The 27,211-nt window shown below is 34.1% G+C and overlaps 2 protein-coding genes and 1 pseudogene across 5 annotated transcripts; 1 reads left to right on the top strand and 2 right to left on the bottom strand.

Annotated features, from left to right (window-relative positions):
- Positions 1 to 3,512: 3,512 nt before the first annotated feature.
- Positions 3,513 to 5,929, bottom strand: LOC147385202 (xylan glycosyltransferase MUCI21-like). Of its 2 annotated transcripts, none has more exons than XM_086423776.1 (4): positions 5,747 to 5,929; positions 5,401 to 5,635; positions 5,244 to 5,321; positions 3,513 to 5,149 (listed from the first exon to the last, which is right to left on the bottom strand). In XM_086423776.1, exons 2-4 carry the CDS (start codon positions 5,576 to 5,578, stop codon positions 3,804 to 3,806), a joined length of 1,602 nt encoding a protein of 533 aa, XP_086279902.1. In that variant the 5' UTR covers positions 5,579 to 5,635; positions 5,747 to 5,929; the 3' UTR covers positions 3,513 to 3,803. The 2 variants fall into 2 exon arrangements, with proteins under 2 accessions (XP_086279902.1, XP_086279901.1); XM_086423775.1 differs by having other exon boundaries at positions 5,401 to 5,613.
- A 6,611-nt stretch (positions 5,930 to 12,540) lies between these two features.
- On the bottom strand, positions 12,541 to 18,277 carry LOC147385201 (thioredoxin O2, mitochondrial-like). Of its 3 annotated transcripts, XR_015172061.1 has the most exons (7): positions 17,963 to 18,275; positions 17,511 to 17,576; positions 17,370 to 17,420; positions 17,175 to 17,254; positions 15,349 to 15,393; positions 12,701 to 12,894; positions 12,541 to 12,652 (listed from the first exon to the last, which is right to left on the bottom strand). XR_015172061.1 is itself a non-coding variant. In XM_086423642.1 (6 exons), exons 1-6 carry the CDS (start codon positions 18,186 to 18,188, stop codon positions 12,796 to 12,798), a joined length of 567 nt encoding a protein of 188 aa, XP_086279768.1. In that variant the 5' UTR covers positions 18,189 to 18,275; the 3' UTR covers positions 12,656 to 12,795. The 3 variants fall into 3 exon arrangements, 2 of the variants coding, with proteins under 2 accessions (XP_086279768.1, XP_086279769.1); XM_086423642.1 differs by lacking the exon at positions 12,541 to 12,652 and having other exon boundaries at positions 12,656 to 12,894; XM_086423643.1 differs by lacking the exons at positions 12,541 to 12,652; positions 15,349 to 15,393 and having other exon boundaries at positions 12,656 to 12,894; positions 17,963 to 18,277.
- Positions 18,278 to 21,361: 3,084 nt separating this feature from the next.
- Positions 21,362 to 22,739, top strand: LOC147385200 (protein MIZU-KUSSEI 1 pseudogene; annotated as a pseudogene).
- Positions 22,740 to 27,211: the final 4,472 nt, after the last annotated feature.

The following is a 27,211-nucleotide window of genomic DNA, read 5'->3' as shown; positions in this document are numbered from 1 at the left end:
CATGTTTTTGAATGCCAAGATGAAAGATCACAACCCTTACTAAGATTTGAAGTCTTACTTAACTTTGTCTAGCTACACTAACTATATATTTTCCTATTTTGAAGGGAAAGAAAAGATATGGTGCATCGCATCTAGATAGACCATTCTAATGGAAAAACAAGTAACTTCCTTCGATTTGAATCGAGAAGATCATCTACAGTTTGGATTTTGGGTAATTGTTTGCTAAGTTGGACGATAACTCTTCCCGATAAGAAAAATTAATTCCAGGTTTTTTATTTAATTTAAGGACAATGACTGTGAGGGACTTTTTATTAAAAACATATATCGATTAGTCCCCTAGAAAAGAATACGGACCATTTAAGTCCCACTTAATAAATATCCACTTATTAAGGATTTTTTAAGAAAAAAATACCTGAAATACCCTTTTAACAATTTTATAAAGTGATTTAATCTATAAATATATCAAGTCAAATAAAAAATGTGACCAATTTATCTATTATTAATATTTTATAAAAATAAAAAATAAATATTTTTATTTATTAAAATCTATTTATAAATTCAATATAATTTTATTTAACTCATTTAAGTAGACTTGCTAATATTTTAGTCAAATCAATTAGATGAACATTCAAGTCAAATTTTAAAATAATGTTTTAATTATTTAAAATTATTATTTTTAATAAATCAAATATACATAGATCAAATTAGTTGGATGATGATGATAACCATACTCATCTCTATCATCATCATCATCTATGTGAGTTAAAAATCACTAATTTTGAGAATAGGAAATAAAGATATTTTAAATTTTTTTTATTTGGATATATTTTTTTTTTCATTGTTATATAAGAGATGATCATAGTCAAGAGGCATGTCATTAATTTTAAAACACAAGTTACTTCAAATATATATGTTTCTTTAAATCTTAAAATTCGTTGAAAGAGTAATTATGACATTTTCGTTTCAAAAATCACTTTTAGACTAATATTTGATAAAATGAGTGTTAAAAAATTCATACTTTTTTACAAGGAATTTTTTAAAATATATTTTTAAAAACTAGGTCTTGAGGTCATTGTCCCTTTAATTTAATATTAAAAAAAAAAAAAAACTTTGAAGAGTCAATGGCATCAAAATTTTGAAGAGCACAACATTGTTTTCACGACACGCGGACCCACTGACGTTGTAGTGAATATATGAGGTACTCCAGAGTGATTTGTTTTTTCTCATAGTAAGACATCTGTTTCACATGCGACTAAAAAAGACCAACACGTCCTACACCAAATTTTAAATCTAAGTTTTCAAATTCTGAAAAGGATCATTGCGGTCACGTCAACAATCTAACAGCCATGAGCAAAATCCTGACTCCGCCCTTGCTTGACATATCTTCTCTATTTTAGAGCACCATTATAATACATGTCAAAGAGTGTTTGATGCCTAACATCACTGATAGCAAAGGGATTCATATCAAAGTAATACAAAAAATGAATCTCTAACACTAACGAATCGTCTTCTATTTATAAGGTTCTCCCCACTCTTTGCTCCATTTGGTAGTTTTCTTATACAACGTTTCCTTCAAAGATCACAGAGATTCCCTCCATGATCCCAATCTACTCTGATAGACTAATATAATCACCTTAAAAGACCATTATTTTAGACATTTAGCTAAAAAAGTTTGGACTTTTCTTCTGAAAACGAGTCTTTTTTAATCACTTACATGAATGTTTTTACCTTCATATCCACTTCAACCATCACACCTCAAAAAGAATGTAGCATTCTCTTCAGTGTTAAATGGCAAATACATTACTTTTTCAGATTTTGAAGCAACATATTCACCGATTTCAAAAGTAACGAAGTGGGAAATTTGTGAATCCATCCACTAGCTTCACATATTATTTTTATGGGAGGAAATCGATCAAACTCAGACATGTACAATGACAAACCCAAAAGCCTGCAGTTCTAAAATCAGCTTGATGGATATGTTATATGAGTAACAAAAGCATCCCAAATCCAACAACTAGAGATTAAAAAATAAAAAAATGGTTAAATCTTATGAACAGAACTCACAGATCAAACTGATTAATTAGGAATAGATCCACCAAAAGTGTACCATAGGGGATGATATTAAGCTTTTCTCTTAAGGTGTATTATAGCAGATATACGTTGCGTGAATATTTTTGGTTGACAGGTTGTTAACACAAATGTGTTGGTTTCCACCAGCTATGATGCAAAGCCCTCGCATCAGATTCAAACTGTCATACCACCACCACCACCACCATTCCGTTTATTTAAAATGGAAGACTTAACCTAAAATCTCCATTCATTTGAATGGAATTCCAAAGAAAATGTAGATCTCATTTCTTACCAATTGGTAAAAATTATGAATGACAAGCTTGGTTTAGGATATTTCATATGTGTTATCTTTGTCAAGGTTTAAAATCTCGTTTCAAGGCAAGGTCTTGGTTGTGGGAAAGAATCTTGACTGTCTCAATCAAGATGTTCAAAGACAATCTCAAGACATTCAATGTTTCGTTCTGATATTGATCCAGTTGGTATGAAATTTTAAATCAAGATCTTTGTTCTTGGTCCCATTTAGGAGGTAGAGTTAAACTCAGAAAGTTCATTTAAGGAAACAAAAAAAAAAAAAAAAAAAAAGGAAAGAAAAAGAAAGTGATTACATTGTAATTGAAATGCTAGCAAGAACAGGGGATTGTGTTTTAGGACTACTTTCTGTGACATGTATTTCTTTTGCACCAAGGAGTTTGGTTTTGAGTTCATAGTTATTATACCTGTATCTAATCTTTGCTGTTTATTTCATTGGGTGGATTGATTTTGAGCTCAAAGTTTCGACTGTGTACTGTTAAAAAGAAATCGAGGCCTGTCTGTTGTTTTCATTGTAATAGATGATGATAACTATATTAGGAGAGCAACAAGAACACGGAAAGAAATTGTTGGCTTTTAAAATTCAACTTTCAGAATCCATTTTATCAAACACTTCCTCTATTCAAAAACTCCACTCATTCTTGTCATTTGTAGTGGCAATTCTCATGTTCATTTTTGAAAGAAAAATGGGTTATAAATATAATAGCAGTTACAACAGCATTATAGCAACAACAGATCTATACTGGTAGGTTTTTTTATTGTATCTAGAGTTAAGGCATTATAATAATCCTTTTTAAACAATGGTATTTTTGCATTCAAACACGCAATTTGCATTCAAGATAAAGAGCTAAAGGGACCTTTCAACCTTGTTCAACAAGTGTTTGAATGAGAAGTTTAAACAACTCTTAATAGTTAATATGATTGACAAGATCAAGCAAAGACCACAGTCAAAACATTTTTTTTTTTTTTTTGAAAGGTAATCGTGAAGTTGGGTTCTAAGAGGGTCCAACCTAAGACGTGGGAACACTTTCCACAAGTAAGTTGGCATCTTCAACCACAGTGGAACATTGTTTGTTTTTCAAGCTTTGATTAAGATAACAAAAAATTTCAGACCCAGATAAAACAACATGAGGTACAATAAGGATACATCAACATAGAGTTTATTAAAGTAATGATTCTGTTTACAAGGGACAATGTATGTTTAATTGTTTATAAATAAAATAATTGAGTAATTGCACTTTGTAACAATCTAAGTTTAATACAAAAAAGATGCTTAATTTCTGCAACTTATGTATGTACAGAAGAAGAAAAACAACACTAACCTCTACATACATGACCTTCTTGTGACAACCATGAAAGTGAAGTAAACGAATGAATAATGGATGAAGAACTATCACAGAAACAACAGAAGTTTTGAAGATGGATCAATATCGAAGTGGGTGGTGGGGATTACTTTGGTTCCTCTTTGATACGTAGTAGTTGTAGGCACGAGCCAAACTTTTACGGAATCGCCCAAGATCCAATTTCACGTTTTGTCCGTCTAGATAGACCTTCTTAGTAAATTCCCACCCCTTGGTGTTTACGCTGTCAGGATCTCTGAGAACAGGATCATCCTTATCATACTGGGCATACAAAGAGCTCTCTCTTGGAAGGATTTTATAGCCAATGTACTTTAGACTGAGCTTCAATGACGGATCCCCATAGTAAGTTTGTGCAGCCCAATCGGTACCAAGTGGGATAATCTGGATGAAGACTGTGCCGGGTCTCATGAAGAGGAAATGTGTCATGGCAGCACCATGGACGCCAATCATGGCATCGCTAGAATTTAGAGCTCTATATGTTTTGGCCAGCTCAGTAGTTCGATCTGGTCTCAACACTTGAACTTGAAAACCAATTTCTTCAGCCAATTCCACCATAGCATTCTCATTGATTATAGCTCTGGATCCATTTCGAGATAATATAACCAGTTTGGGCTTCTTCTTCTTTTTCAATTTTTCCTCTCTCATTTCTTCTTCTTCTTCTTCTTGGAAAGATGGGGATGATGATGGTGATGGAGGTGAAACCAATTTCTCCAGTGCTTCCTCATCTCGAATTAATCCACTTATTCTGGGCCAATATGCTTTGTCAAGAAGCTTTCGGAAATCTCTAATAGTCTTGTTCCCATGCATTAAGGAAGAATCCACAGTGAGCTCATCGTGAATTCGTAGGCCAACAACCACCTCAGGGAAGCAATGGGTTCTTTTATCTTGGTTGAAATCAATTGGTGGATAATCAGAGAGACGGGAGAGGATGTCACCATACTTGGTAATCCACCATTGATGATACTCGAGTACAACAAACACAACTTGCTTCTTAAAGTGTTGAGAAGTAATGTAGAGAGGGAGAATCCCATCATTGAATTCATGGTAAACATTGCCTGTGTATCCTCCGTTGGAGAAGACGACAGCTGGAACAGAGTGACGGACCTCGCAAATATGGCTACTATTTCCAGAAGAAGAAGAAGCTGCTTTTTTACTCTTGACAACAAGGTGTAGTTCATCAATGGTATCCATAATACTGGATTCCCATTTCCGGGTGTATGGTTTTATATTTTCATGTTGGAATTCTTCTTCCTCTGAAGGATTTTGATTGGTGCTGCTGCTGTTATTAGAAGAAGAAGAAGAAGAAGAAGAATAGAGAAGGATTGAAGATGAAGCAGAGTGAGTCCTAATATCGCCTCGCATGAAACAGATATCAGAACGAATACTGTTTCTGTCACAGCAAATACTCCCTGCAATTTATATTTTATATTTTAATTTAAATAACAACCCTTCAAAATCTAAAACTTTGATTGATAAGAGACGGAAAAAAAAAATTTCACAAACCATAAGACATTGAAGAACAGATGGGAGCAACTGCTTCTGTATGAAAAACCCAACCATGGTTTTCAACTCCAAAGGAATCTGCAAAGAGAAAAACTGAAGGATTAGAAAGAGAACCCAAGAGAGAACGAGAACGATAAAAAGAAAGAAAGAACCTTACATCGGCTAAAGAGGCGAGGAGAAAAGAGTAGACTGCAACAGACAAGGGAGAAGAGGAAGATGAGAGGGAGAAGTTTGGGTCTTGTTCTCTTGTAATAAGCAGTGTTTCCAAAATCCAAAACAAGGGTTTGGGATTCTTCATCCTTTTTCAACTGAATAGAACGGTGATGATGCACCATCTTCTCTCTTTTGAGTGTATATTAAGCTTTGTTCTCTGTTTTATTGAAACAGAAAAGCTGTTGTTTTGAGTTACAAAAGAGCTTCTATATAATTAAAATATATATATATATGTATATTTGGTAAAGAGAAGAAGAGGAGGCTTTGTTCAGTGTGGGCTGTTTCTTTACCTTGGAGGAGAAGAAATTAGAGGAGATTGGAGAAGAAAACAGAGGAGATGTCTGATGAGGTGGAGACTGGGGAGAGAGAGAGAGAGAGATGGGCTGTTATGCTGTTAAGGAGGTGGTGTGCTGGACACAGCCAAATATGCGTGTTCCAGAGGACTTTGTCTGTCTTGGCCTCCTTTGCTGAATTGCTGATTGCCAAACGCGTTCAAACTCCTTTTTTAGAATAATTTTTTTTTTTTTTTTTTTTATAAAGACGTCTGTCTTAATCTTATATGCACTCAATAAAAGTTAAAAGAAGCTTTCCTCGAACGTCGAGATGTTTAAATACAACACAACAAAGAATGGTTTAACATAAGCCCTGATACTTGAAAGTTCTGTAACGACAGACAGCAATGAGGATGATGCACTCATGTTTTAAAATCATGAACCTATGGTCCAACCGGTTCGACCGTCCAAGTCAATTGAATTATGCAGATTTTAGTCAAATAAACTGAAAATACACCATTTCCATTTTTTTTAAAATCTTTTCAATATAATGTTTTAAGAAAGTCAAAAGTATTTCCATTTAATGTTATTCCTTAACAATCTAATTTTAATATTTTAAATTTCACATTATCCTTTTTAATTTTTAAGATTTCATATCTTAAAAAGGGTCGTTAGACTTACATGGATTATCATATTAGCAATCAAACACCACAATCTTTTAGATTTTATGAAAAAACTCAAATTCAAAAATAAAAATTTGAGCTTAATACAATACAAGGTGTTGAAAATGGATAGCTATCAAGCACCCAAATTTAAAATTAAAATTCAACCGTGGAAACATAATCTTTTTTTTTTTTTTAAGTTCATATATTTCGTCACTTACAATTCCTTGGCATTGAATCATGTTTTTCAATGTCACAAGGTGGTGCAATCAAATTTTTTTTTGTTTTTTCATTTGTAAGCACCCCATTTTGCATAGGTCGAGCCTGAGAGCACTAAAAACCTTTCGAGAATAAGCTTGACTTAAGGTATTTCTTAAAAAGAGTTTAGAGCCCATTATTTGAGTTCCCTTGGCTAGGCTATTTTTTGGCTTGGTCGAAACTCACCATTATATTTTGCACAAGATGAAGGTGACCCACAGTCAAAAGAATATTTTGCTTAGCATGGGGGTCATTTTCAGCTAAACATAATTTTGTTCAGGCCTTAGCTCACCTAAGACCAATTTTGTTGGGCAATTACAAGTCAATGTGTGCTCGAATTTTCTTTAGGGAAATGACTCTTTAATCCTTCTACTTAATGACTTTTCCCTCAAGATTTTTTTTTTTTTTAAATCTTTCTATCCTTCTAATAATCTCCCCACATTAGTCTTCAAATAATTTCCTAATTCTTCTAACAAGGACTCTTAGGGGGTGTTTGTTTGTGCTATTTTTCAGCACTTAATGCTGAAAAAAATTATTTTAAGCACTTTCTTAAAATTAGAGCGTTTGTTTATAGAAAAAATTCAGCACAAAAAAGATGTTGAATGCTTATTGCTTTTTGCGCTAAACACCATTTATATTTTTCGTGGACATTCAATATCTTTCACAAATATATGAATTACCGTGTCTGTCCTGTCTTCTATTTCAACCTAAACGACATAAATCTCGTCTCTCTCTCTCTCGACTGAAACAAATCTCAACTGTGAAACTCTCGCATATCTCTCATCTCTTTCTCGACTGAAACTGCATCTCTCTCGTCTCTCTCATCTTTATCTCTTTCTCTCTCTCTCTCGACTGAGCACCGTTTGAAGCTGCAACTCTCCCGTCTCTCTCTCACACCAGATCTGTAATCTCTGTCGTCTCTCTCTTACAAAATCTCTATCATCACTTTCGCCAGATTTCGCTCGCCAAATCTCTCACACCAGATCTCGTCAGATCTTGCTTTCTTTTGCCTAATCTCGCTCTCTCTCGCGCCAGATCTCAGCAAATCATCAAGTATGTTTTTCTGATTCCAACTTGGGTAGATCATATATCCATAAATTCAATTCAATGTGTATACTAAGCATGGCTTCATTATCATCTATTTATTTTGATTTTTGGAAGAGAACTACAACATATTGTAGTGTAGTTGTGTCATATTTAAAGAAACAGAATACAACTTTAGAAATTTTGTTATTGATATACTAAAATAAAGTTATACAAATTGCTTGATATTAGTATAAATAATTCACAAGATACAAAATACTTTAAGCATAATCAAAAGCCTAGGCAATATAGATCTCTTAGGCAAGCTATTTAATGTAATTTAATCAAATTTTATGAGTTTTAACAATTTTGCCCAATCTATAGAATCCTTTAGAATGTGTGCACAAATATTAGATTATCCCTAATTTGTTGAAGACCTAACCAAGCTAAATGACATTAATGTCCAAAATCTAAATTCATATTTACATGCTATATCTAGTCTAATTCCTTTTTGTTTGACCTAAAGTCAAAGTTTTTAAACCTTTTGACCCTCCTTGAAAATTCTCTAGAAACTAATGAACTTTTACTAACCTATCCCTTGATCAGCTTGATTGGTTAGATCTATAGGTGTGTTAAAGACCATCAAGACCTAGGTAATGAGGGGTATTAGGTATCTTTCATTGATATTTTAATGAGAATATTGAGAGTGTTACGATTTAGGACAAGTCTACCCCCAAAGATTTTTCGAAATCTTATAAATAGGAGACTCATTCAAAGTAAAAAAAAGTTATTCAAGTGATCTAAAATTTTGTTCAAGTCTTTCCTCAAAGCCCTCTAGCCTATCAAAACTTCGCCCAAATCTTTTACCAAGCTCCCAAAAAGCTTTAACCAAGAAAAAAAAAAACAATGTGAGAGGCAGTTGTAATTTTCTGGGTTTTTCATGTAATTCATCCTCTAAATCCCCCACTTCTATGTACTTCCCTTTTTTGCTTTCATTTACTTTAAGTTTCTTTTAATTCTAACAATAATGTAATTATTTTTTTTCCTTTCTAGTTTAATGGCATAAAAGAAAGAAAGTAATTGGTCACTTAGGTGAAGTAATCTTCCTTCAATAAGTCCATAATAAGCTCTTCAAGAGCATTTAGATTTCTTGAATTTTATTTTAAAGTCTTTTGAATTTCTTGCAATTTATTTCAAGTACTTTTAAATTCCTAGAGTAAATTTTTGTTAGTTTCTAATGGTAAATGAGAAAGAGAGTAATCCCTCACCTTGGAGAGGTAATTTTCTCCTCATAAGATCATTAATAAGTTTCACTTGGAACACTCATGCATTTGCACTCACATACTCCACATTTTGATTTTCCAAAGAAGTCAAGAGTCAAAATATTGTGATCCCTCTAGATCCCTACCTAACTCTCTAAATCAACACAAAAATAATCTCAAGAGTCACAAATCAAACATAAAGTTCCCTAGTCTTATTATGATGGTGTTCAACTCATGAATACTTCCTAAAGACTAAAAAAAAAAAAACTTGCTCCCAAGTGAACAAATAACCCTCTAAAAGTACTTTGAGGATCAAAACGGTGGAATTCTAAGTGAATTCTCATTAAAATTCCAAGCAAACAAAATTTGCAACAAACATTCAATTTCATTTTTAGCTTGTTCATTAACTCAATTTCTTTATTTATTAAAATTAGACTATAATTAATTTTTCCTAAATTTTTTCTATACTTTTCTATACTTTTAAAACCTAAAAAAAAGTTTTCTAAGCTCACCATTGATCAATTAATGGTAATCATCTTTAGATGAGAGGGACAATGGGCCTAATACCTTTCTTGTCTCTCAACTGAATCTCTTTACCTTAGTTCTTTAGATAAACTTTTCTTTTTTATCCTTGGGATTTGTAAGTTACTATAAGTCAATAAAAATAAAATTTAAAAAATATTTTTATAATGTCCATTCACACCCTAATTAAACGTTGGTGACTTTTAAACGTACGTAGATAAGATAAAACCTCCAAAATTATTTCGAAGCCTACATATTTACATCATTGAGGGTAGGAGAGAAATTCTCTCTATTTACTTTAACTTTTTGTGCCACATGTCAAACTGTTGTTGTATCGTGGGAAAAAAAAATCACCCCCTTCAATATAAGTAAAAATTGACATGCAACTTTTCGTAACGAAACTCCAATTCATATGTAAATGGCCAAAGAATTACGGGTGAATCTCCTTTTTGTACGTTGAATATGACAAAATTATGAGTTCGATACATTATTCATTTTAATTTCCAAAATATGCATTCATCATTTTTATAACCTACGAGCTTGTGAGTCCGTCACTTTTAATATTTATGTAGGTTTAGGAAAAATCCCAAGAATTAATACATATCTTGAGTTGGCGTTCTCAAAAGTAGGTGTGGGCAAGCTCTCAAATAAAGGCCCCCTAAATAAAGAGAGTTACTATTGCCACACCAATTCCAATAAAAATCGTTAAAGAATTGGACACAGTTCGCGTGGCGTTAGTAAAAATTTAGTGTGGTAATATTAATTCTCTAAATAAAAATGTTGCAGTAACATCTGGAAGAGTATCGTTTTGGTCTAAGAGTTGAATTAACAAAGAAAAACAATAAATAAACCAACAACGCGATTTAAGGCATCTAGAGTCCAACAATTGCGGCGTCGACGCAGAGAAAGAACAAAAAGAAAAAGAAAAAGAAAAAGAAAAGAATTTATTGTCTGTGTCTTATATATATATATATATATATAATATACATTTTTCTACATATAATCGGAAAGAGGGCACAAGCTTTTGTCCCAAAAGGACACCAATGCGTCTACACCTCGCAACATGACATGACATACGCAACGACCAAAACCTCATTATACAGTCCGAAAATCACGCTTCGATAATATATCAATGACTAGTAATAACCGGACGCGCTAAAACGCACGCGGTGACCAGGCAGATAGATATTTTCGTTGAGTATCCCGAAAAAAAAATCTATGGTTCTGTGCCCTTATCACATCTTCTGACGAAGTTTGTAGGAATATACTCCTAGAGATGGTCATAAAAACTTATGTAAAAGATCCCTACTTTCGATACTAATGATTTTGTAATTCAATCGGACAATGTGACTCAAAATTATTGACGTGTCATGCACAAAGAACCTAAGAATATGATGAAATGAAAAATCAAGAAAAGGAAGAAGAATGTACCAAAATGCAGATGCTTCACCAAATGCTAGTAGTTCTTTCTTATTGTAAGTGAATGCAACGAAAAAATATTCAAAAATAACGAATAATGAGATAATGAATTTATTTTCAAAAATTTATGTTTTGTTATTCACATCATCCAATAACCATAAGATGACCCACAATCAAGGTGGTAAGATTCAAACCTATGGCTGATCTGGTCCACCCACCCTTGTTTTACGGGGTTGGATGGCTAGGTTAACATCCCTCGTCACCTTTGTACTCGAAATAAATGCACTGTACTACCTAGTGTATGCAAAGAATTGTAGATTCTTTCACTTAACACACACAATTACAGATGGCAAGTCGATCAATTCGATTGTATATCTCGAGGGAAACAATCTACAATTCTTTGTCCATGCCACGTCGATGAGTTTTTTGAGTCACCCTATCAGATTGGGTTACAAAATCAATGCTCTACTTTCAATCCTCATCCACGACAGTGAGTAAGCATGAAACCTAATGATTTTACTGTTTGATTTCACGTACATCTTTTTTTATTTATATATTATTATTATTAGACATTAAAGGGAACTTTATTTTAAACAAGAAGGGAAAATTACTTAAAAGACACTTGTAGAAGGGTTTCTTTCTAAATAGTCTCTAAGTTCTAGTAAACTTCTTTCTTAATGGTCCATGGTCCCTCGAACTGTGGAGTTCACAATTTTTACTGTCTCAATGCGATATTAGCAGCCTCCACCATAATGAGTTTCTTATAAATGTCTCCAAAAAGGCATCAATTGTTTCTTTAATACTTTTATTATAAATGAGACAAGACGCCGGGGTGGGGGGGGGGGGGGGTTAGAAGTGGTTTGAAACCAACCAACTGACTCAGATTAAAACGAGTTTTGAAATCGTTATCTGTGTTTAAAAAAAAAACAGTTTTAAAGATAAGGAGGCGCGCACATAAACATAGATGCATTTCACTCGTATCTGGAGGAAATACATCAATGCAGTGAGAAAAAACAAAGTCCTCAATCATTCATCGGAAAGAAAATTTAAAGATGGTAGAGAAGATCGTGGAATGGATATAAGGAATTTGGTATTTAATGGTTGTGAAGTTTTAAGAAACTTTTTCCTGCACAGGCACAGCACAGGCACAGACCAAGAGACAAGAGTCACATGAAGTGATAGTACTTTCGACAGAAGCAAAACCATACCTTCATTTATGGTCACGTGAAAGAAAAAAGTGATTCTTGATTGTGACATACAAATAAATAGCTTTCTATTTACCAAAACTGCCCTTTTATAATTTTACCCTTGTGCTGTTAATAAGAGTAAAGATTGATGCTAGCAGGGACCATTGTTTGGCAGATGTTCTTTCCACCATTAAAGGGAAAACTTTGATTAACGATCCTCAAAGGAAGGTGTGGTTGTTTCTCAAAGGAAAATTATAGGGACCCTAAAATGGAATGTGTGCCAACGATCCCAACTCGAGCTTGTAGATGTGTTGGGATTTTTGACAAACTACAAGGACATGGGTCAGCATGAAGATTAATGATATGGACTGATTTTTTTATGAAGATGGGTATTTTAAGTACAACATTGGTGAAGAGATTATCCCAAGCCAAAAATCAATCCTTCACTTGTCTCCATAGGATTATACCAGCTTCTGGTCTTTATGGATGTCAAAATACAGTAATTTATGGATTATATTAGATCATCTTAATTCGAACCTTAAAAACCCATGAATACAATTCTTGTACGACTCAACCAATTTTAAAATTTCAAAATTATATCTAAGTGATTAATATTATTTAACGACTGTCCGCTTTTCAGAAATCCACGCATCCTTCGATTCATTTGAAAAAGAAAAAAAATACACACATGTTTATAATGTATGTATGTATTAAAGAAGTGGACTGCATACTAACTACTTGTAAAGGCTTTCCATGGTCTGTTTCAAAAGTTTGATATCAGCACCAACAACTTCAGTGGCCTTTTTCCCATTGTGAAAGAAGTGGAGCGTCGGCTGCAGTAAAAATACACACGTCAATAGTAAGGGGGATCATCAATAATGGATCAGGAAAAAACTAGAAAATTTCAGCAATATGTAGTAAACTTCAGTTGGTTGTCTTGAGCTAATTATAAACTTTAGTCTAGATTCTCAAAAATAATCATAGCAACAACCAAATGAAATGTGAATATAGTGATGAAGCATCTATGCTGAAGAGAAAGGGAAGAGTACAAAGAAAATCTCCAAGATCTTCAGTTGTTGTAGAGGTCTTTATATTGATCTTGCCAAAAGTTTTTGCAACACTAAATGTTTTTAGTAGCACACTGTTTCTAGTTTACTTGATCCATACCATGGAGCGACAGTGTGCAGGAGGTATTTGTGGCCTTAAAGAGTGTATATAGCATTGTTGACATCATGCAAACTAAAGAGTCGTCTTTTTGGTCAACTTATATAATTTTATTTTCTTGCCTTAGGAGTTTCTTCTCACTAACTGATTTTCCAGCACCAAAGTAATATCAGGTGTAGACATCCCATTCTGTAGCAGCCTAACCTGACAATTGGTCGCCCCTGGACCTTTGTGTTCACAGAAGGCAGGCTTGATCACACCAGATTTGTGGCAGAATTGGATGTAACACTGAGGTGAAAGGATTGATATTTGACTTGCTTACACAAATCATGATGCATAGAGCTGCAAACCATTGGCTTGTACGAGGACATTGTAAAATTGGAACATTGGAAGATGTAAATACCTTCGAGGAGAATAATGGTGAGGAGGCTAAAGAAAACCTACCATAGACATGATCTAGGTATGGTGTGACTTTATTGATTGGATTGATGTAAACAACTTGTAAAAAAGTTAATTTCATTGGGCTTAATAAAAAAAAAAGTTAATTTCATTGGCACGAAACTCTGGTCATGCGTAGCAAAAGAACATGCCAAACAAGAGTGCATGAAGAAAAACCTACAGTGGACATGTAGGAGGGGATAAAGGAAACTCTATGAACAAAGATTCTATCAAGAGACTACAAGCAACGTGGCATTAAATAGTGTCAGGACTTGTATCATATAGGGGCCAAAATCAAGCTGACTTTGCCCGAAAATACACAGCCATGTCACACAGCAAGTCAAAATTGCCCAAACTAAGAAATAAAATGAACTTTCTCGTTTTTTTGCAAAGAAACTAGGGAAGAAGAATGAGGAGGAAGAGGTAAGCTCCAAAATAAAGAGTGACTGGTTCGACTGCTTGATCTGACTTGGGCAATAAATAATTGTGAGCTTGACTTATGAGTGAAAGGAAATTTGGTGTGGTGTGCATATAGGGTCGCTACTTGTTTGCTCTCTCTTGAGGTGTGCTCTTGTTGATCACAAAGAAGTGGGTAGGCCTGCTTAGGTCACCACTATTTCACTCTCTTGATGCACTTTCCTTGATCATAAAGATCGTTTTGCCTGCTAAGGTCACCATTGCTTCACTATTTCTTGAGGCACTTTACCTACACAGAGATTGCATGGCCTGCTTAGGCTGCTACTACTTTGCTCTCTGTTGAGGCATTTTTACTAATTATAAAAATCATTTGGAGTACTTAGATCACTATTGCATAGGTTGCTACTACTTTGCTCTCCCTACGCTAACGCAGTAGGGGAAAGAGAGGTAGCGGGTGATCGAAGTACAGTTTCTTCGCTGGATTCAGAGAGAGAGATTTGAATCAGGGGGGGGAACCACCGGACTTCGGGATGACTAAGCTAATCGAGCATATTCTACTGCCCCCACAAGCATATAAATCCATACATTTAAATTCAACAAATAAATGGATAAAACTTGTTTGATGCTCAAATACCCTAAGGTGCAACCTCTCTTTTTTTCCTCATTCTAGTGGTGCCACTATATCATTTGGACAAAGGATCCAATGGTGTTGATTCCACTCAAACTAGTCTTGAAATTTAAATTGTCTGATTCTACTTCACTAACCTCTTATTTTCTACCAATGACTTGCTAAATCACATTGATCTCTAATTTCGATCATTTGGTTATCACTGGAGTCATGCCACAAACTTAAGGATTAAAATGAAGGTAAGCAGAGATATCTAGCCAGCCAAAGAACTACAACTAGATAGTTCAATATTTTAGTCCACTTAGACACAACACTCTAGATCTTGACAACATTGAACTTCACCAAACGTAACCTGAAGAGAATTACAAAACTTTCAAAAGTAGGTGTTAGGAGCATGACTCGTCCTATAATCATATTATAGTCCAAAAAACACAAGTAATCACCTTGAAAGAGAATTGTTGTTTGGACTTTGGATTGATGAATATGAGCATAAAAGATATGGAAAGAAGTATACATGAGCAACAATACAAGCTTGGAATCTACTAGAGCAAGAAATATATACTTACGTTCAGCGTTGCTATCAGTGAAAAAGAAATAATATTCAAATATTCAAAAAACAATTAGGTTCGAGTTCTTTTACCACAGAGTAGATCTTTAGATCACTTAAAGTGTTTTGAAGCCCTTTCTGCAAACAAATTATTTTTAATAAGTTCCACATGAATTACTGTAAAAAAGAAAATTTTCAATCATAATACATAAAGAAATAAAAAATTTGATAAGTAATAACGCAAAAAGAAACTTTACCCATTTTAAAAGGCACACCTAGACTTATAAAAAAAAAAAAAGGCACACCTATCTCTTATGAAGTAAATGCAACAACATGTCAGACGTTGCAATCATAGATTAAATAATAAGCAAAGCACAATTTTATCACATGTAGTACATGTGTCATCTTGAGGTAAGCACAATATAATTTATTGGAGAAAAGAAAGAGAAATAGTTGATACCATCAAAAACCCTAAGGAGAATGATGAGACATAAAACAGGCTCGTCATCTAGGTTGGGATCATTCCAAAAAATCTACTATTGAAAAACACTAAACAAGCCCAAACGACTAAAAAACACCAACAAATATGCTAAAATCAGCCCAAAGGAAAAAAAAAAAAAAGGAGATCGCTCATAATTCCAGAAATTACGGGGCAAGACCTTCGAGGAATTTGAAGGATTTTTCTTTTTAAGTGGGATGGAATGCATGGTGTATCCATTAGGGCATAGCATCTTGTTAAGTTACTTGTATTTTTCGTTTTACTTCTTCTTTCTTGTTTCTACCCAAGAACATTCTTGTTTTTGTACTCTTTGGTTGCAGGTTGGTCAATCGACCAGCTTTTTCTTTCTATAAATAAAATTTTTTATTTATAAAAATAAAAACATAGGTAAGAAAAAGATGAAATTGAGCATAAATAGCAAGAATCTCAATCTATAATAGAACTTGCTATGATAGAGACAAAGATCTATATTTAAGAAAAGAATTAGTCTAATTGATTCATTAAATTTTCACATAGAGAAAAACTATGAGATAGCCTCCTAATTTGAGTGCAGATTGTCTTTGACGAGCAGAACGTCAGTGGGGAGTTTGAGACAATGAAGGAGTAGAACGAAAAATAGGTAGTTTGTAGCAGGGACCTTGAGGTGTGTGAAGTCCTAGAAATTCTCCAAGAAGCACGTACCTCTATAAGGTAACCTTTTATTTGGTTCACTAAGTTAAGCCAGGAACACTTGCATATCAATTGCTATTTTTCAACCAACATATCAAAATCCAAAGACTATATCGTGAATGAAATAACTTGAAGGGTTATGTTGTAAATTGCTGCAAATGACAAGTTGGCAATTATGGTATCATAGAGTGTTTAGATAGGAAATATGTACTAGTAGGTAGTAGTAGTTGAGTCATTCCATGTAAACATTTTTTACTTTATTAATGAAACTAGTATCAACTCGACGGTTTACGATGATGATGATTTAACTATGATTTGAATCCTGCACTTCGGATCAAATCGTAACTCAAATAATTTGTATTAGAAGTTAGAATCCTTCAATATAAAAATCATGCCTTTTTTATTTGTATTTTATGATCTGGGCACAATTCATGATTCAAATCGTATGTTTCTCTCATATTACAATTTGAATGGATATATGAGGTCGTTTCAAGAAAACAATGACTCCTATGTTTGTATTCTTCAAGGTGTTTTATTAATTATGTAACATATCACCTAAAACATAAAACCATCTAGGTTTTAAAACTCAAGATACCGACATTGGCTTTTCTGCTCAAACTTTCCATTTTATTTGAATTTCGTCTCATTAACAGGTTATGTTTAGCTAAGTTCATCTATGATACAATCAAAACCACAAGAAAAAAAAAAAAACTATGAAGAAATATAACTAAATGGCACAAACTCATCTTACCTGATCGACATCAATCTTGTAAGTTGTTACATGAGGATATTTCTTGCTCAACTCCTCGATGACAGGAGATATTAACTTACCTACAAAAAAGATTATCAAGGAGTAAGTACCTTAAGAAAAGTAATACCCGGTTCGAATATGTTGAAAGACAAATGAATTCCACATTATTCAATCTCAATGTTTTGAAAATCTTACAGGGTCCACACCATACCGCAGTGAAGTAGAAAATCGCAGGCAAGCAGTCATCTAACGCATAAAATCCCACCAACAAAAAAAGTAAATAACTATGAATTCAGAATGAATCCAACTAAAAATGCCAAAAAAAAAAAAATGTACCTTGAGCCTTGTTAAGTGAACTACTGAAGTCTTCTTCAGTCTTAATAACGACAATGTTGGAGGGACCTGAAAGATTTGACCAAATGCGGTAGGTTGCTTAACTATTACTACCACATCTTTTTTTTTTTTTTTTTTTAATTTATGAATTTGTCGTAAATTTCTCAGATATACAATCCTTCAAACAAGTACACTAATTATTCCCTATCTTTAATAACAGAGACCTGTTTGGGTAGCCATTTGTTCGCCTCAAAGAATAAGGGTCTGTTTGGATAGTCATTTTGTGACCCAATCCAAACCAACACCAAAGAAAAATGAAAACCTAGTCTTGCAAATTTCGAATGGGTCAATCCAAACAAACCACAACTTTATAATGGGAATTGGGAAAAGGGTTTTCAGAAAAATAGAGACCTAATAAACCATTAAAATGAGCATTAGTGGTACAGATTACGTACCTGGAAATGATGAACAAAAGAACCTAGATGGGAAGAAGGGGAATTGTTTGGATCGCGGGGGAGATAAAGGAAAAGGAAGAGTAGTAGGAGAGGAGATTGTGGAAGTAGTTAGGGTTTTTATAGAAACTTGATTAATAAGAGAAGGATCCGAAAATACGAAGAGTTTATCTCCAAGCAAGTTCCGGGAGAGAAGAAATGAACCAAAAAGAGAGTTTCTTCTTGCCATTGCTTTTTTTGTGCTTCTGGAATCTGGAGGGTTTTTCCTTCCTTCCTCTCTTCTCTTCTCTTCTCGGGTTGAGGGAGTTTGATGCGAACTCCTCTATTGATAAACTGATGCCAAGTGCGTACAAACTGACACGTGTATAATGTCTTTGAAATATCCAAACCACCCTTCTCTCGTATTGTTCACTTAATTAGGTTTTTCATGGCTAATTACGATCATCTTCAACAATCTTTTATCATAAATGATAAATAGAGAATAATATTCTCTTACTTTTGTACATCTGAACATATTTTTTAATTTATTTCGATGATTTATAATAAAACATGAAGAATGAATTTGAAATTCTAAATATTTTCATGATTATATTGTAAATTTTAATTTGCAATTATGATTTCTACATTTTAAGAATTTCAAAGAGATTTACTCAATATCGAACCAAAAAAAAATAAAATTATAAAATAAATAAGTATTAATTTTAGAACTATGATATTAGCAAACCATTACAAAATAAATTCACTTCATAAGTTAATTATTATAAAATCATTTTATAAGTGACTTGATGCAAAATTTTATTCATATGGAGTAATTTTATATTAAAATCACTTAAGGTGTGAATTCGTGTTAGAGTCTATGCGCCGAAGACCAAGGATTGAATCTCCCTTCCTACACCTCAATACATGCCATTAAAGCCACAATCTAAGAAAATTTTAAAAAAGAGATAGAGTTTGCACTAAGTAAGGGTGGGTTGAAACCCTCCTCCCACACTTTAATACTTGTCACATAAATCACAATCCAAGAAAATTTTTAGAAGGACAGATTTTAGATATTAATTGTTTGGATTGTGACTTATGTGACATGTGTTGATGTGTGGGAAGGGAGTTTCAATCTTTCATTTTGGATGCATACGATTTAAAAAAAAAATATTTTAGACATCAATCCCTTGGATTGCGGTTAATGTGGCATGTGTTGAGGTGTGAAGCCCTCCTCTCTGAGTGCATACGATCCAAACTCTTCATATTATGGTGGTGTGATAATTTAACATCTCTAATTTTAAAATTAGTTTTTATATACATGAGTCATGCTGGGTGACATTGGGATTTATTGCCATTCTTACATTTTTGACATGGTGGTGCACACATGAACCATGGATGCTTTTTTCACTTGTATCTCGGGAAAACACGTATGTGGCTATCACATCAACGATTTTCCTTTATACATTTTAGTTGACTCGAATAACTTATGAGTCTTTGAATTGGCTTGACTCAGTGGATATCTGAGTTTAGTTTCAGTTTTAAAGAGTCATGGGTCAAACTCTTGGTGGCTGTATTGACAAAGACAAAGGGGCATCTCTCAAAGAGTCGCACTTCCTGTTGCTGTCTTATACGTACAAATTTCGAGGAACGTCCAATGATAAAAAACCTTGTCTTACTCTATATATCATCAATCCATTTGTAAATTACATATTTCCATCTCTTTCAAGTTCCAACTACCTCTTTAAAAATAAAATCCATGGTCGGTTACTCTGCAAATAAAATTGAGATGATAATATATGGGTAGCGTTATTTGGCCAACAGTTTGGCAAACACATTTTTCAAAACATGGGTTAGAGGTCTTGGAATGGGCTGATTTTTGGTGAGGATGATCTCTACGGTGAGGAGATCATCATCACCAAAAATCAGCCCATTCCAAAACTTCTAACCCCATCAAAATGATTTACAAAAAATGGACGGTTCATGATTTTTCTACTTGTAAACTGGGGTTAGAAGTTTTGGAATGAGCTGATTTTTGGTGAGGATGATCTCCTCACCGTAGAGATCATCCTCACCAAAAATCAGCCCATTCCAAGACCTCTAACCCATGTTTTGAAAAAGTGTTTGTCAAAATGTTTGCCAAACTGTTGGCCACGGAACGGGACCATAATATATATATATATATATATATATGGGAAATGTTCAGCACCCTAAGTTTTACCACACTTTAACAAACGTTTTTTGTCCTACATGGGTTAGAAGTTGAAGAATGGGCTGATTTTTGGTGAGGATGATCTCCATGATTAGAAGATCATCCTCCCCAAAAATCAGCCCATTCCGAAATGTTTAGCCCCATATTTACACGTTGAAAAATCGTGGACCGTCCATTTTTTGTAAACCATTTTTGATGGGGTTAGAAGTTTTGGAATGAGCTGATTTTTGGTGAGGATGATCTCCTCACCATAGAGATCATCCTCATCAAAAATCAGCCTATTCCAAAACTTCTAACCCATGTAAGACAAAACACGTTTGTTAAAGTGTGTGGTAAAGCTAGGGTGCTGAACGGGACCCTATATATATATATATATATATATATATATATATATATATATATGTAGATGGGTGACGGGCTTGCCTTAAGTTGTACACATGTCCCTATCAACCTTCAACTTGATCTTGTCCATCAATAATACTTAGATCATAATCGCATGATGTTTTCATTTGAAACACCTAATTACTAAATCTTCATTACAATGTGCATTTTAAGTTGATGCTACATAAGAACAACACTTAATTACTAAATCATCAAAGTTCTATTCCTTCCAAAAAAATCCAATCGAATTCCAACTCTAATATTAAAAAAAAAAAAAAAATCATATCTTATTGTTCGAGGTTCAAATGTTAAAGGAGGTAGAAATTCGATTTAAGACAAAGGCAAAATTTTGAATTTGTGAAGCTTTCAATGGAGCATGACATCCAAAGGTTCAAATGGCTTTGGGAAGCAAATGCACATATACTATGAATAAATATAAGTTTATTTTTCTAGGGATCGTGATAATCTGACTATCCCATGTGCCACATTCAATTGACTCTCTTGACATGACAAGTTTGGAAATCATAGATTTGTACATCTCGAGATATAAAATTGCACTTTCTCAAAAAATGCGTATCCCAAGACGTACAGATCTACGATTCTGAAACTTGTCACATCAGGAGAATTCATTACTTGTGAAAATTTTAACGTAGAAGGTTTGTAAAGGGTGATGAAGAGGATGGATTTTCTTGAAAAAAAAAAGATTTCTGGCAAGAGTTTGAAGTTGAGGGCATTTTTTTATAATTACATGTTAGTCCCTTGTGGAATACCCAAGTCAAGGGGGTTACATCATCTGTTTGAAAAGCCACAAGCGTATGTTGTCAAATATTCACCAAAATTACCCATAATTTTCCTTTTCCTTTTCCTTTTCAAATGAATGGCATCATTCGTCATGAAAGTCCATCGTCCCTCTCTTTGTAACCCATATATCTCTCGTAACACTATCATCAGATGGTGTACTCGTCTTTCATCTGTTCATCGTCCACCACTTCTCTCTCTCTCTCTCTTTTAATTTTGCTATTTAATCACACCTTAATATATTATCAAGCAATGAAAATCCAGGAGCTTGACCGACATAGGAGCAGCAGCAGCTTGAATCGCAGGATTCTCCCTTCAAACCCTCTAAGATCATCATCAACAGCTCTAGTACTTGACCCATATTATGGTGAAGAAATCCCCAAAAAGCCCCTAGTCGTTCTAAAACACCAGACCATTAATAGTAATAGTAATAGTAATAGTCTGGTGAGTAGCAAGACTCGAAGCATAGGGGCCATCTTCCGATCAATAATATCTAATATTCCAACATTATTATGTCAGACTCCTCCGTGGCTGCAGAGCTTGAGGAGCATCCCCTCCAGATTTCTGATATCGTCAGGTATAAGCCGTACAGTGACAGTCACACTCTTCGGACACAAGAAGGGGCACGTTAACTTGGTGATTCAAGAGGACCCAAAGTCTGAACCGGTTCTTCTACTAGAGTTGGCTATGTCAACCTCCACGTTGGTGAAGGAGATGTCGACAGGACTAGTGCGTATTGCTCTGGAGTGCGAGAGGAGATCGTCATCATCGTCAGGCAGTGGACGAGCAGGATGTGTAAAGAAGCTATTATTCCAGGAGCCCGTGTGGACTATTTATTGTAATGGGAAGAAATATGGATATGCCAATTCTCGCATGTATTCTGATTATTGCTGGCACGTGTTGAGTAGAGTACTGCAGAGCGTTTCGGTGGGTGCTGGTGTGATTCCATTGGAATCAGCTGACGAGGAAATAAGAGATCATCATGATCAGGTGCAGGTGCAGGTCATGTATTATTATTACATGAGGGCTAGGTTCGAACGAGTGGTGGGAAGCCGAGACTCGGAAGCTTTTTACATGATGAATCCAGACGGTATTGGTAATGGCATGGGAGCAGAACTCAGCATCTTCGTCCTTAGAATCTGATCATACAAAAACTCCATTTCTCATCTCGTCTCTCAAATCGATTAACCTTAACCCCCAAACCATATATTTATATGAATGATTCGCAAAAGGGCTTCCCTACCTAGGGATATCAATTAGCACTGTTATATGTTATTATTGTTTCATATATTTGGATCTGTTCTTTAGAATCCTGTAGGGATATATCATTACAATTGTGCATCCGTTGACCAACAATCTTCAAGGGCATTATAATTCCCCTCTCTATATTTTTGAAATCCTTCCAATGAATTTTGAATTTTGAATTTTGTTTGGTTGGGATTGTACGTATTGTTGTGGTTTGTGGAGCCTGATAGTATTGATCAATAAGGAGGCACTATAAATCACGCTATGCGTTCTGGTCGAGCTCAGCGCTGAACTCATGGGGGTGTGTGATGGGGCTAGTGGTAAAGAAATTTTTCCAATGGTATTTTCGTAATTTCACTAATATTATGTAAAATCCTAGCTTATTTTCCTTGAGTATTTATATTTTTCATTTTTGGAGAAAGATTGTAATTTGTAAATGTGAGTTTTCTCTTCATTAGTGGAATCAATGTGATCCATGGATGTACCTCAATCTTAAGGGAATCGTGTAAAATCTATGTGTTTTTTTATGTGATTGCATCTTGTCTTGTATTTATTTTTCAATTCATTTTCTTACTTCAATTGCATCTGTTTTCTTAACAAGTATAGCCTAATTCCTGACCATCATTATGGATTGTTAAGATATCAAATTATAAAAACTGATTTATGCATAATATTGCATATATAAAAATCACGTTTGACTATAGTATTTTTCAAAGGAAAATGTTGTACTGATTGCACTTGACACTGTGCCGATGTGGCAGTGTTTTCATAACCATAGATTTTTCTCTTTCTATCTCCACGAAAAATAAAAAATCTAAGTTTATGTAGATCTCAACCTAATCTAAAGTTTGAATTGTATCAAGTGAAGTGGGTTGAAGTGAAAGATTATACAAAATAAATTAAAACGAACTCCAACCTGTGTTTCCTATGCACATATCACCTGTTGGCATTTTTTTTTCTTCCAATAATTGGTATTACTTGTTCTTAATTGTTGAACTCAAAATTCTGATGCTAAATTTATATCTGCTAATCAGCTTACTGGAAAGTCTTGCTTTTTTTCTTTTTCTTTGTTATAGGAACTTGTGACACAAGTTGAGTGTGCACTCTATGTCACACACTCTTGACTTTGATGGTAATTTTGGGGATGAGAGTGACTTAATCGAGAAGAAGTTTTTTATAGCACTACAAAAAGCATTAAGGGTACCTCCTCACAAGGCATCGGATGAAGCTCGTACCATGGTATCAAAGAAGCTCCTTATTCTATTTAGGACAGACAAACTTGGTCCATTTACTCTTGACGACAACCCATAGATGCACCATACGTTGATGCATCTTAAGCTGTACTTTGAGACCTCCTTGCAGTTTTTCATTTGTTGCATAAATGTAAAATAGAATGTTTTGTGTATAGAATTTCTCATTGTTTCAGAATCCTTTTTTTTTTTCCTTTATGGTAAGTGTTTTTTATCCAAGAATTATGACAAATTGTTTCCTGGGACTATTTATAGTTTTATACTAGAGTGTCTTCTTATTCTTCTATCCATGTGTGGAGGATTAGGTCATACTTGTGAAGAATGACTTAAGGGGAAGAAAAAAACCACACATGATCCCAATGTGTAGATATGAAATCCGGTGTGGGATTTATTCTTATACTATTTCTGAGATGTGAGCTCCAAGGGGTTGGCCTAGTGGCAAGCCAAGCTTGGATAAGCTCCTCAGGTAGGGTAGGTAAAGTGTTTCAAACCCATGAAACAATGAATTCCTTGGGGGCCACCTTCCAGGTTTTGGTTGACCTTGACACAACCAGTTGCATGTAGGACTTTCCAAAGAGGCGCTGCATGTGACCATGGGATTAGTCTCACCTGAAGGGTGTGGGGATACCGGCCACTAGTTGTTTAAGAAAAAAAAGTATTTCAGAGATGTGCACCATTGGGATATGTTTAAATCCCAACTATTGGATTTCTTGATTAGACAGTAGTATTAATTGAGTCATTGAAACGGCACTTATAAATATAAAGAAGATGTAAATGTGTACCCAATATATCTGTAACCAAATTAGTCAGTTTTGAGTCTACTATAATGGACCTGATCATTTTTTTGTCCAATTTTGTGTAGTCGTATTAGGAACCCAATAAGAATGAGGTCTTCTTCCGATATTGTATTCAATAATGTTCACGATGGTACTTGTTTAGTAGAATTATTTTATGCATATAACAGCGTTAGAAGCCTAATTAAATATTAATTAAAAAGTATTTTGAAGTAAATGTGATTTGACTAAACTTGGAATGTAAAGAGAAAGTAAAGTCAGTATTTTTATTTTTATTTTCCTTTCTCCTTACAAAAACATTCATTCATATCTTTTTTTTTTATCTCTTCTCAATTTCAATTGCAAACAAATACTCATAGTTCTCTAAAACTTTCTTCTCAAAAGTTTGATTGTTTTTTTTTAAAGAATTTATTGTTGGTATCAACTATCATATCAAGTGAGAAATTACAAGCTACATCGTTTTTTCTAATTTAAAATAATTGTCTATTTTATCGATTACTCATCTTTCATTCTCATTAAAAAATATTATTTATCTTAATGAGTATCCAGTGGGTACCCGCTTGGTATTAGATATTTGTAGGGTTGGTTATGATTTTAAAGGTCTCATGTTTTGAACTAGATATCCTATATGAACAAGAGTCAATCTTTTAGTCAAGTTCTAATTTGGCTATATGTGGAATCAAACCAAAAGTTCAATATATATATGGGCTAGGACTGGGGAACGACTATTTGTTACAATATATATTTTTACATCATCACCTAGTTGTCGTCAATTTTTTCAATGTTTTTTTTTACAAGATAGCTCGATGTCGTATGATCGTGTAAAATGGACAACATCTAGGCATTGTAAAAAATGTTGTAACAAGTAGTTGGAAATAAAGACATATCTCATGAATACAACTCTAAGATAAATTTCAATAATTGGATTTCACATTTTCAAGGTCGAGATTTTGTGTGAATGTATGATGTGGTTTATAGCAAAATCACTATTAAATAGGATTTATTCCTATACTGATATCACGCTCCATAAACCTTTGAATTATAGGAGTCGACTCAAAATCTAGAATGAGATGAGATACAATAATTTAAAAGCAAAAAAAATTTAGTAGAAAATCAAAGCAACACATGATTTTTGCAGTTGAAACTGGTAGGAGGTGGCAATGGGCCGGGTCATCTCAAGCTCGTGTCATTTTGGGTAGATATTGTGGTTTGAAGACAGTTGCGTTGCATTAAAATAGAATATCGAAAATTATAAATGAATGGTTTTCAAACCCCTCACTCAGAGCATCTCCAACCGCCCTTCAAATATAAAGGTGGGGGTCAAAAATATGCTCCAACCGGCCTTTAAATTTAGAGGAGGCTCCTCTATAACTCTGTTCACTCTTCCAAGTAGACCTCATCTTGCATTTTGGCCCATTTCGTAGGATACCCAAATAAATAATATAAAAGTATTAATTGATTAATCAAATCCGAGACCCATAAATCAAATCCTATGACAAATTAAATCTCCTTGATCCCAACAACTAGCACTTAACCTAGGAAAACTCAGAGCATGTTCATAGAATATGACCAAATCATTTGAAAATTTTGACAATGATATCATCCAACATGTAGCAAGACACTCCTAAGAATCTATCCAAAAAATTGAGCTCATCTTTCATCCACATAAAAGAATAATGTTAGAGAATATGAACTTGAAATTTGACATAAATCTAACACACATCATAACATGTAAGGAAATAATCTCAAAACCATAATTTACTTAGAAGTGACAAATATAGCAAATCATGAAGACCAATGGACCGTCACGTGGCACATGCTGAATGGGCACATGTGAAAGGTTCTTAACTTTACAATTGCAAAATAATTTTTTTTTGCATAAGTCAGTAACATGCAAATGAGCAATTTCGAAAGGTGACAACATGTCATTATATGATAGCTAGCAGAGCAAATGTTGGATCATGAATCCCCAAAAATTTATAACTAAACACCAACTTTAGGCATTAAAAATTGATTGAAATCTTTGCCTATCAAACCTAAGCCCAATCCAATTCTTCATTGACTTGATTGTTAGAATATGTATTTGGGGGGATCCATTGAAAAATTTAAGAGTGAAGAAACGACTTGATTCTTAGTCTTTAGGCTCTACATTAATACGATCGTTAGGATGTTATGGATTTCCAAGAAATTGTATCCATAAGAAAAAAGAGTGGTAATCCCTAGAAAATTGGAACTGATCCCTAGGAAATCTGCTTTTTTGTTTTTTCCCCCAAATTATTCTGAAGGTCATGCTTATACATTTATTTGGTTCTAGGGAATCGACTTGGATATGGTGGTGGCTAACAATATCCTTTAGTAGCCACACAGCATGTGCATGTAGGGCCAAAAAATGAAGCAACATCGTGAATTCAGACATATATACAGGATAATTATAAATATAATAGAACGAAAGGATAAAAGATATTTATGGGAAAAAATGGCATAGAGATTGAGTAAGAATTTGAAACCGACAAAAGTAGAATTGAATATTTAATTAATTAGTTGGGTGGTCAAGGAATGGTAAGCGAGAGCGTACATCATGTGAAAGCAAGAGCAG

This window comes from Akebia trifoliata, chromosome 14 (assembly GCF_017979445.1).
Source record: "Akebia trifoliata isolate Shusen 1 chromosome 14, ASM1797944v1, whole genome shotgun sequence".
In the NCBI taxonomy this organism is placed as follows: domain Eukaryota; kingdom Viridiplantae; phylum Streptophyta; class Magnoliopsida; order Ranunculales; family Lardizabalaceae; genus Akebia; species Akebia trifoliata.
This window is presented reverse-complemented; position numbering and strand designations above follow the sequence as displayed.

What these genes read in the sequence shown, in the direction of transcription:
- LOC147385201 (XM_086423642.1), bottom strand. Translation starts at nt 18,188, where the DNA reads ATGGCAAGAAGAAACTCTCTTTTTGGTTCATTTCTTCTCTCCCGGAAC. An exon ending in TTCACTTAACAAGGCTCAAG is followed by an intron (nt 17,421 to 17,510) that starts GTACATTTTTTT and finishes TTTATGCGTTAG; the next exon opens with ATGACTGCTTGCCTGCGATT. An exon ending in ATCTAAAGATCTACTCTGTG is followed by an intron (nt 12,895 to 15,348) that starts GTAAAAGAACTC and finishes TTTTTACTGCAG; the next exon opens with CCGACGCTCCACTTCTTTCA.
- LOC147385202 (XM_086423776.1), bottom strand. Translation starts at nt 5,578, where the DNA reads ATGGTGCATCATCACCGTTCTATTCAGTTGAAAAAGGATGAAGAATCC. An exon ending in TCCTCGCCTCTTTAGCCGAT is followed by an intron (nt 5,322 to 5,400) that starts GTAAGGTTCTTT and finishes TTCTCTTTGCAG; the next exon opens with ATTCCTTTGGAGTTGAAAAC. An exon ending in CTGTTCTTCAATGTCTTATG is followed by an intron (nt 5,150 to 5,243) that starts GTTTGTGAAATT and finishes TATAAATTGCAG; the next exon opens with GGAGTATTTGCTGTGACAGA.